The sequence below is a fragment of the Musca vetustissima genome, unplaced genomic scaffold (genome assembly GCF_032173495.1).
Source record: "Musca vetustissima isolate MV318-11 ecotype Yass unplaced genomic scaffold, APGP_CSIRO_Mvet_v1 utg5550, whole genome shotgun sequence".
Taxonomy (NCBI): Eukaryota; Metazoa; Arthropoda; class Insecta; order Diptera; family Muscidae; genus Musca; species Musca vetustissima.
The window spans coordinates 1-11,069 of record NW_026873202.1 but is presented as its reverse complement, the minus strand read 5'-3'; the positions used below and the strand labels follow the sequence as shown (position 1 = coordinate 11,069).

The window sequence follows — 11,069 nt, the reverse complement described above, 5'->3', positions numbered from 1 at the left end:
ACCATATACGACTACAAAATACCAAATTGCAACAACATCGGTTAAAAACGCGCTCTAGAACCCGAAAATACCGAAAATTTAGGGGTACCTTATATGGGAGCTATGCCTAAACGTGGACCGATATATCCCATCTTCGAACTTGACCTGCCTGCAGACAAAAGACAACTCTATGCAAAATTTCAGCACCCTATCTAAATTCCTTCGGAAGGTAGCGTGATTACAACAGACGGACGGACGGACAGACGGACATGTATATATATATATATACTTTATAGGGTCGGAAATGAATATTTCGATGTGTTACAAACGGAATGACAAAATATTTCGATGTGTTACAAACGGAATGACAAAATTTATATACCCTCCATACTATGGTGGAGGGTATAATATACCCTCCATACTATGGTGGAGGGTATAAAAATTAAATAAATTAATTATATTTCCAAGTAATCGACAAATCTAGTAAAGATTTTATATTATTTTACTACTTCAGGGAATTTGATATAAAAACTTTTTTCAATTACATATAAACATCTGATACTTCTATGTAATAAATGACTTATGTTGTCGGTTTTCCCTTCATACCAAATCACCTATTATTAAAAACTCATAAAATTGAAAATTTATAAAGTTATCTCAGTTTCCAAACTCGTGGCAACACAAAATATGTAATTTTCATTTAAATGCCTACCTATCTGTTCAATATTTTCCAGTATTATGTTGTCAATTCCAGTATTATGTTTCTCCTATTATGGGGAGACAAAGTCATAAAAAAGTTTATAAGACCCTAAATTGCAACCTACTTCTCAGAAAATTTGTTTGTGTTCAAACAACGAGTGTATTTTGGCAATAAAAATGCCACCACATCAGGTATCCGGAAATTTGCCATATTGGAATTGTTATCATTGTGACTGCCCCAGTTTCAACGTTGTTGAGATTACAACAATCTTCATAAAACCCAAAACAATCAAAATCTCATACGTAACACTTGCCCAAACGCAAAATATTAACAACTTTGGCAGCTGCTATCGATACTTAAACAAAAATTCGAAACACTTTGCATACAAATGTCTCAATTTTATATCAAACCTAATCAGCATTTGTGGCTTACTATTGCTGTTGTTGTTACTACCACTGTTCTACATGTTCAGATAAAAACCATTCCTATGCTTGCCATGTGAAATGTTTTGGGAATAACAGATAGGACCACAGGTAAGCTGCTGCCGATGATGATCATGAGCATCAGCATCCTTATCCTTGTTGTCGTAGTCATAAACACAAAAGAGTGTAAAGAGCTACAGAGTGAAAATTCTATAAAAGCACACATGGGATGATGATGCTATGGATGGACTGAATATGGGATAGTGTTATATGGTAGCTGTTGGAATGTGGGATAGAATCGGAAATCATGTTTAATCATTATTGGTAACAATGAAAAAACCGACAGAAAAGAAGAATACAAATTCTTGTAGAAGACAAGAGAGATATATCTTTGTTGGAGTAAGGTAAGGCATTGCTATGTAGGGCTTTCCAACAAGAAGTTTTTTTTTGGTATTCAATTAAAAATTTCAGTTTTTGTGTATCAAATGTCAATCGGTGTTGGCGACAGATATATCCCTCAGGCATTGACTGAATTGCTCATTTGTTGCAGGACCGGCAAAAATGAAAAACATCGTTTTTGAAGAAAATTATTATACCCTTCACCACACTGTGGTACAGGGTATTATGTCTTTGTACATATGTTTGTAAAAGGCAAAAATAATCGAGATAGACCCATGGTTCCGTTTGAGAATATGCATAGAATTACTTTCTGAGTCGATTTATGCATGTCCGTCCGTCTGTCAGTCTGTATGCCTATGTTAAATTGTAAGCAAAGTACAGGTCGCATTTATAATCCGAATTGATGAAATTTGGCACAGGTCACTTATTCGGCCCAAGGATGAACCCTATTGAAATTGGGAAAAATCGGTTCAGATTTAAATATAGCTCCCATATATATTGTCGTCCGATTTAAGGTAAATGGTGTACTAAAGTCCCTATATATCATTAGATTTGCACGAAATTTGGTAAAACGTACTGAATTAAGTCTAGTATGATGTGTGCAAAGTTTCGTGAAAATCGGTTCAGATTTAAATATAGCTCCCATATTTATCTTCGTCCGATTTATGGTAAATGGTTTACCAAATTCCCTATATATGTTTCGATTTGCACGAAATGTGGCATAGCGTACTGAATTAAGTCTAGAATGATGTGTGCAGAGTTTCGTAAAAATCGGTTCAGATTTAGATATAGCTCACATATATAGTTTCGTACGATTTTAGGTAAATAGTCCACTAAAGTCCCTGGAAATCTTTTGATTTGCACGAATTTCGGCATAGCGCGCTCAATTAAGTCTAGAATGATGTATGCACAGTTTCGTGAAAATTGGTTCAGATTTAGATATAGCTCCCATATATATATCTTCATCCGATTTAAGGTAAATGGTGTACCAAAGTCCCTATATATCTTTCGTTTTGCACGAAATTTGGCATAGCGTACTGAATCAAGTCTAGAATGATTTTGCTAAATTTCGTGAAAAGGTCCATAGCTAGGCCAATTGACCCAACGTACTGAAGTAATATACATTAGTCTTTAACAAGTTTCCCTGAAATCGGTTCAGATATAGATATATAACAAAAACCCGACGTCTGTTAGGATACATATGTAGAATATACCCAAAGAGGGTATATGTAGAATATACCCAAAGGGTATCATATAGTCGGCCCAGTCCGACTTTACTACTTTCCTTAATGTAAAATATTCATCCTTGTAAAATATTCCTCAGATTGCAATTACAAATTGGAAAATCATTGTAATATCTTTAGGCGATATATACTCTCTTATCTTTAATAGATATATACTTTTTGAAACGGGCTAAATTCCATAGATGCATGTATGCGAACAGACTATCTAATACACCTTCTAATATATCCTCACATTGCTCCAATATTATTGTTAATAACACTTTTTGCGAAAAAATACACCTCTCCAACCATTACCATTTGCAGAATACTATACCTTTGTTTGACAACCTTTTTACACCAAATATAGATGACAGATCAACCAACCAAGCAAACACCACTAACCATTTCCCATGAATAAAGTGGAAAATAATGCCACACAAAGCAAAAACGACGACAACAACAAAACCAAAAATAAAGACATTAAGATCAAAAAAAGAAAAAGGATATAAAACAACGAAACCACTTTAGATGCTGTTGAAGTTGTATTCGAATAAATGTTACGATGGTGCGGCTATTGTGGACAAAGCCACAGAAAAGTAAAACAGAAATTCTACAAAAGGACAAAAGGTTTTACCTACCCCCTTTTAATGGTTTTTAGCAACAACCACAGCAATCAAAATAGAAATGCACGATATAAGAAAAAGAAACTGAAGAAAAATGGAGAATATTTAAAAGCGATTGAAACGAAATATAAAAAAAGAAAATATCACTATTTCGTGGTTATATGAAGTAGAACGTTTTTGTGGTATATTAAGTTTAGGAGGTCATAGGGTTTTAGGTAGGTAAAAAATTAAGCCCTCTTGAAATGTGTCCTGCATAATGTTTGCTTGAAGCGTCCATTAGTTAGAGCACTTATAAGGGCCTCGAACTCCCCATTCGTCTTTTTCCCTTTTCTGCTTACATAATGTCTTCAGGTCTCTAAACCTTTAGCATCTTATTATGCTCCCCGCAAGAGTAATTATCCAGGTCAGAATGACTACGGGTATCTACTAATCATTCCAAGCTTTAAGTTTGCTATACCATTCAATGTCAATTGAAAATATTAGAGAACTAAAACTTCACACTTTTTCTTTCAATCATAAATACAAATTTCTGTCCTGAGCCTTGGACCCCGGCAAGCCTAAATCATTTTACAGGTAAACCCATCACCTGCAATGGCGTGGTGTACCAGATTTTTCGCCACAAAGAATAAAGAATACTGCTTTGAAGATATGCGCCGACAGATACATGCAAAACTGTGGAAACCCCGATTTTGTTCCACGATAACGTACAAGCCTGTACCTGGCGTATCAATCTATAACCAAACCTAATAATATGGGAACAATGTTATTATATGATAATAATATGGAAACAATGTTATGGTGTTATGTGATAGTAAGTTGTCCATGCTCCGAAAAAATAGTATTCCAAATTACATACTCTCTAGTTATTATTCATCAGGAATCCGATCCGATCAAATCCGATGGATGTTATATCGGAGCTATACCAAACCATAAACTAGCATTGATTATTTTTTGTAGAAAGATTTGACACTCTATAAGAATTTGATACATCAAACTAGATCGAATTCGGTTAAAAACAATCCCACACCCTCAAAAATACGGAATAATGAGTGTACCATTATATGGGAGCTACCCGGAAACTTGGGCCTATATTGATAATTTATCGCAGGGAGATTTTCAATTTAATAAAAATCCAAAACATAAATGTACAGTTAATTTTGTTGAAGCACGCATCCAAGCTTCATGAAATTCCGAAATTCGGGATGTTGCGTTATATAAATCAAATGGGTGCCAATTCGGTTAAGAAAGGTGTCTAAATCTACAATTATACGGGGAAACATGGGCCAATGTTGATAATTTTTACACATATTCTGCTCAATAAGAATGCAAAATATTAAATTGCTACCGAATTGGTTGAAAGATGTGGGTAACTCCGAAACATAAGCCTATATTGATTACTTTTCATATGCACATCTAATATGCAAATTGAATCCAAAATACCAAAATACAGCTGATTTGGTTGAAAACCTGTATAAAACGGGTTACTCTAGAAAGTGGACCAATATTCATAACTTTTGGTAGAAAGATTTGATACCCAATGAGAACCAAACGTAGCAAATTACAGCCAATTCGGTTGAAATACATATAAAAAATCACCATAATACCGAATATTTGGAGGTATGGGTGGCTATACTAAAAAGTATGAGTGCCTATACCAATAGATGCTCGATTGTTTTCATCTCTTCCCCGACACCCGAAATTTGAGGTAAAGACCGGATCCTGCAGTCACTTGTCATGATACCTATAGTGAGTTAAATTTTTTCTTAGTGTTAGCAATAAGGTAGATCTATGTAATAGCCAATTGGTGGTCATATATATATTCCTAAATCTGTAAATCGGACGACTGTGAAGGGCTAAAAACCTACTCCATTTAGGATGTGAAGTTTGAGATATTGATTTCCTGGTGAGAAATATAAAATTTGTCTTTTTGGGATTAAATACATGAATTGGGGTTGAGGATGATATTTTTTAAATAAATCACTTATCATTTCCAAACGGTGTATGAAAATCAGCATTTATCATGATATGACGGAACTTCTCCAGTGTATAAATTAATGATTCTGCTTTCCTTCATTCCAACTAATTAGAGTCGACGAAATATCTGAATATTCGCGGGGTCCTTCATTATCCAGGAACACCGTTAAGGTGAACCAGGCATGTTATGATTTACTGATCTAGTCAAGATCCAGAAAATAGAAAGGTTATGTAGAAGGGTCTGATCTCTTTTGCATTTGCATAGAGATGTTAGTTTATATGGTTTTATATAGTGACCTTGTTGTTATCAGTCAAATGAGACTTTAATGTTATTTACAGCCTAAATTTAGGCATTAACTAATCCCCTATGAAGCTGTCCAGATCGAAGGGGACCCCTTCTTACATTTTTTACACCCATCTAAGAAGAATGTTTTTAAACCAGTAAGGAAAGTAGTAAAGTCGGACGGACCGACTATATGATACCCTTCACCACTATGGGTATATTAAACAGGACTATTAACATGAAATTGGATGAAATAAAATATGTGATATTTATCTAACTGTGAATCGACTTCAAACAAATATCAATAGATCATCCGTTGGGCTATGTCTGTACTTCTATAAAAGGCAACTACGTAATTCTATGTTCAATTTTGTACGTTGTGCAAAATATGATGTAAATCTGACTAACATGAGGAGTTCAATGTCCAATTTACTTAAAATCGGGCGAAAATATATATGGAAGTTATTTCCGAATATGAACCGATTTCAACGGAACTTGTCACAGGTTAGGTTATACTAATTTCAGTACGTTTTGTTCTTATCAACCATATATTGGATCCTTGGTGCGTCAATTACTTCAAACAATCTATAATATAAGGGAGTTATATCTAAATCTAAACCAATTTTTACGAAACTTGGCATACATCACTCTGGACTAAATTCAGTACGCTATGCCAAATTTCGAGCAAATCGAAGGATATATAGGGACTTTGGTACACCATCTTGACCGATTAGTACGAAAATTGGCAGACATCATTGTAGGCTCAATTCAGTACGTTATGCCAAATTTCGCGCAAATCGAAAGATATATGTGGACTATGGTGCACCATTTACATTAAATCGGACGAAAATATATATGGGAGCTATATCTAAATCTGGACCGATTTTCACGAAACATGACAAATATCACTCTGACAAACATCACTCGCTCAAATCAGTACGTTATTCCACATTTCGTGCAAATCGAAAGATATATGTGGACTATGGTGCACCATTTACATGAAATCGGACGAAACTATATATGGGAGCTATATCTAAGTCTGGACCGATTTTAACTTAACTTCGCAGACATGACTTTATGCTCAATTCAGTACGTTATGCCAACATTTTGTGCAAATCGAAAATATATAGGGACTTTGGTGCACCATTTACATGAAATCGGACGAAACTATATATGGGAGCTATATCTAAATCTGGACCGATTTTTACGAAACTTGGCAGACATCATTCTTGGCTCAATTTAGTACGTTGTACCAAATTTCGTGCAAATCGACGTATATATAAGGTCTTTAGTGCACCATTTACCTTAAATCGGACGAAACTATATATGGGAGCTATATCTAAATCTGGACCGATTTTCTCGAAACCTGGCACACATCATTCTAGGCCTAATTCAGTACGCTGTGCAAAATTTCGTGCAAATCGAAAGTTATTTAGGGACTTTGGTGCACCATTTACCTTAAATCGGACGAAAATATATATGGGAGCTATATCTAAATCTCGTCCTTGGGCCAAATGAATGAGCTGTGCCAAATTTCATCCAATTCGAATAATAAATGCGACCTGTACTTTGTTTACAATTTAACATGGACAGACGGATGGACGGACATACGTAAATCGACTTAGAAAGTGATTCTATGCATATTCTCTAAAGGAACCATGGGTCTATCTCGTTTCCTTTTGCCTGTTACAAACATATGCACAAAGACATAATACCCTGTACCACAGTGTGGTGAAGGCTATAAAAAGATCCATGTTATTGATAGAACCTCCAAGTGACGTTCCAGCCTCATTTTCCATATTTTTAAGGTTTAAGCCGCATTTTCCCACCAAAGTCTCGAACTGTTAATCGAACTTCCCAATATATCTATTGATTTGCACGAAACCTACACAGCGTACTGAGATAAGTCTAGAATGGTGTGTATTAAATTTCCCGAAAATCGGTTCAGATTTAGATATAGCTCCCGTATATTTTTTTCCATTCTAAGTTTACCCGATTGCTATTGCCAAAAGATATGTGTATGGATGGTTCGAAGTCAATTCATATGTAGATGTAAATCATATATTTAATTTCGTCCGATTTCATGACAATCATCCTTCAACAATGCAAGGTCTGTTACAGTAAAAAGTTTCGGAACATCCTTTGTATATACCCAAAGTGTTGAAGGGTATTAAATAGTCGGTCACGTCTGAATTTTGCAATTTCCTCACTGGTTTCCTATCTCCACTCATTGAAATTAATTTCAAACCACATACATTCCTTTTACCAATCGAAGCAAATACAAATTGTAAAAGAATATATAAATGGACGGCAACACTCGTGGTTGGGTGAAACCGAACTTTCAAACAGATGAATGGAATTCCCTGAAACAATTGTCAAATGTTAATGTCAAACTAAAACTTACAAGAATCTTTCTTTCGTTTTTCTTCCGTTTCATTGCAGTTTGTTGGATCAGCAGAAGCACCAAGTGGAATTGAAAGATAGAAACAACACACACCACATACCTCCACAAAAAACTTTTTTGCTACCTCTGCCTCTAGTCGAACCAGACAATTGCTGTGAAAGCAATAAAAGTGATTCAATTTTCTGTGGTCAGAAAGGAGGAGGATAGCACAAACAACAACGGTGCATGTTAACATCGGCGTTAACAAAGGTATCAACGACAACAGTAACAACAATAACGCTTATAGCTTCTGGCCAAAGTATCATCCACAGCAGCAGCATCAACATTGGTATCCACTCAAAGCATGACAACAAGAATCATGAGCAAAAGCATTTCATCTGCAGGTGCTGCTGCTGCCAGTGGTAGTAGTGGCCTGGGTGGAATTCCTACAAACTCGGTGGCATCACCACAATCAACAACAACAGCAGTGGCAACAACAACATCAACGACCACAATTACCTCAGATCCGGGCATTTTATGCTTCCATCATTGCAATGTGAAAGTTTTCTGTTTTACATTGCCGCACATTTGTCCACAATGTAAAACGGCATTGGACACACATCCCAACGGTGGTGGTGGTCTTACAAACAAACGACCCAAGTCCAAGAAAAGAACTCCAGCTACAAATAATGTCCAAATGGCAGCCACTAAAGGACATTATGCCCACAGTCATGGTGATGTTAATAATGACAATAATCGTGATAATGATGATGATCAATGGCATAATGGCAATGACCAACAACATCAGGCCACAATGGATCAGGACTCAGATGACGATGGCGACGACGACGATGAGAATTCAAATGATTCAGTTTGTCACATCATGGACAGTCGCCTCTTGCCATTCCGTTTACCTTATCCATTTGTGCGGGCCAATCAATATCCTTGTGCTATAGTTTTACGTCCCACCACAGGTGATTTTCTCAAGTGAGTAGAAGTTGTTCATTGTTTTTTGTTTCTTTCCATTCCTCATCCATCCTTTCCACCATTTCAATTTTTATTGAATATGTTTTTCAATTTATTTCCCTTTTAGCTGGGAAATCCATACTTAAATCAATTATATCTTTGAGCTTAATTTTTCCATTTATTCTCTCTCCCATTTTCATTTCCTTTCCATATATCCATCCCTTTGTAATGAAATCTCTCTTCATATGTACGTGTGTGTGTTTGTATGCATAATTGTGGCATTTCTTTCCCTTTTTTCAGTGATTATAATAATACCACGGATTTGCATATTGCTGTGACAACATCGACCGGTTGTGTCGTGGAATTTGATCGGCATGGCTTACGACGTCATCGTACAGCCAATATGTCAGATTGGTGGCAATGTCTATTGGTGGGTGATGTTCCAGAGCCCTGGTACGATTATTGGGATCAGGTTTTATTTGAGGTAAGTTATGCAATATTCGTATCATTTGTAATGCAAATTTGTTGCAAAATGACATCCTGCAGGCAATATCAATGAATCAATATCAATGTTCTGCCAGGATGCAGTGAAACCTGACTTTTAGACTTTTTTCCCTGATGAATACAGGCGTGGATTTATAAAGAATATTTTTTAAGGATCGACATAAGAATGGTTATTTAAAGAGTATTCTTCAAGGACCACTATAGGCGAGGATTTTTTAAAGAATATTCTTCAGACCACTATAGGCGTGGATTTTTTAAAGAAAATTTATTCAAGGACCACTATATGCGTGGATTTCTTAAAGAATATTTATTTAAGGACCAATATAAGCGTAGATTTCTTAAAGAATATTTATTCAAGGACCATTATAGGTGTCGTTTTTTTAAAGAATATTTATTCAAGGACCATTATAGGCGTCGATTTTTTAAAGAATATTTTTCAAGGCGAGGATTTTATAAAACATATCTCTTTAAGAGCCCATAGAGGCGTGGATTTTTTTAAAGAATATTTTTCAGATCACTATATGTGTGGATTTTTTAAAGAATAATTTTTTAGGACCAACAGAACCATTGGTTGTAGATTTTTTATGAATATTTTCTTATACCCTTCACCACAGGATATTATGTCTTTGAGCATATGTTTGTAACAGGCAAAAGGAATCGACATAGACCCATGATGAGATTTAGATATACCTCCCATATATAGTTTCGTCCGATTGTTTGTGAATGATGCACCAAACTCCCAATATTTGTCCGATTGGGACAAAATTTTGCACAGAGTACTAAATTAGGTTCAGACTGATGTTTGCGAAGTTTTGTTAAAATGGGTTCAGATTTAGATATAGCTCCCAAATATAGTTTCGTCCGATTTTCTGTGAATGATACACCAAACTCTCAATATTTGTCCGATTGGGACAACATTTTGCACAGAGTACTAAATTAGGTCCAGACTGATGTCTGCGAAGTTTTGTTACAATGGTTCCATACAATAGGTTCCTATTTTAACATTGTTCCATTTGAAAGTCCAGACCTTTTTCGATAGTTTAAAGTTTTTAACGGCATTTTTGCAATGAAATGTAAAGTTTTTTTTTGAAGATTTGAGGGGTTATATCCATCAATGCGTCTATAATTTGCTTCCAGGGTTTTTGAGTAATGAAACGCATGACTTGAATTTTTTTTCTTTATAGGTGCATGTTCTGGCATTGCCCCATATAATGGGCTTGGCATTTTGGAATCGAAGTGACTGTAATTAGGAATTCCATTTGGATATTTTTAATGTTTTAGACAAATTTCCCCGAAGTGGCTGTAATTTCGTACTTCGTTCTCGTAGATTGACTAACTTCTTTACAGAATATTTTCGATCACAAGAAGTTCTGGCCACAGTTTTCCACCGAAATGGCTTTAATTTTGCATTGCTGAAAAATAATTCTTGCTTCAGTTTTTCAAACTGAGTGATTATAATTTTCAGGGTCTTTGGTGCACCATTTACTTAAAATCGGTTGAAAACATATATGGGATCTATATCTAAATCTGAAACGATTTTCTCCAATTTCAATAGGATTCGGCCTTGGGCTGAATAAGTGGTCTGTGCCAAATTTTATCCAATTCTAAACATA

At 35.5% G+C, this 11,069-nt stretch overlaps 1 protein-coding gene across 1 annotated transcript; it reads left to right on the top strand.

The window, feature by feature from the left end:
• Positions 1 to 8,365: 8,365 nt before the first annotated feature.
• LOC133323355 (phosphatidylinositol 3,4,5-trisphosphate 3-phosphatase cnrN-like) lies at positions 8,366 to 9,436 on the top strand (the record flags this gene model as incomplete). Its single annotated transcript, XM_061532296.1, has 2 exons — positions 8,366 to 8,973; positions 9,253 to 9,436. Coding segments are annotated over exons 1-2 (792 nt in total), but the record flags the coding sequence as incomplete, so codon positions are not given.
• Between the last annotated feature and the right edge of the window lie 1,633 nt (positions 9,437 to 11,069).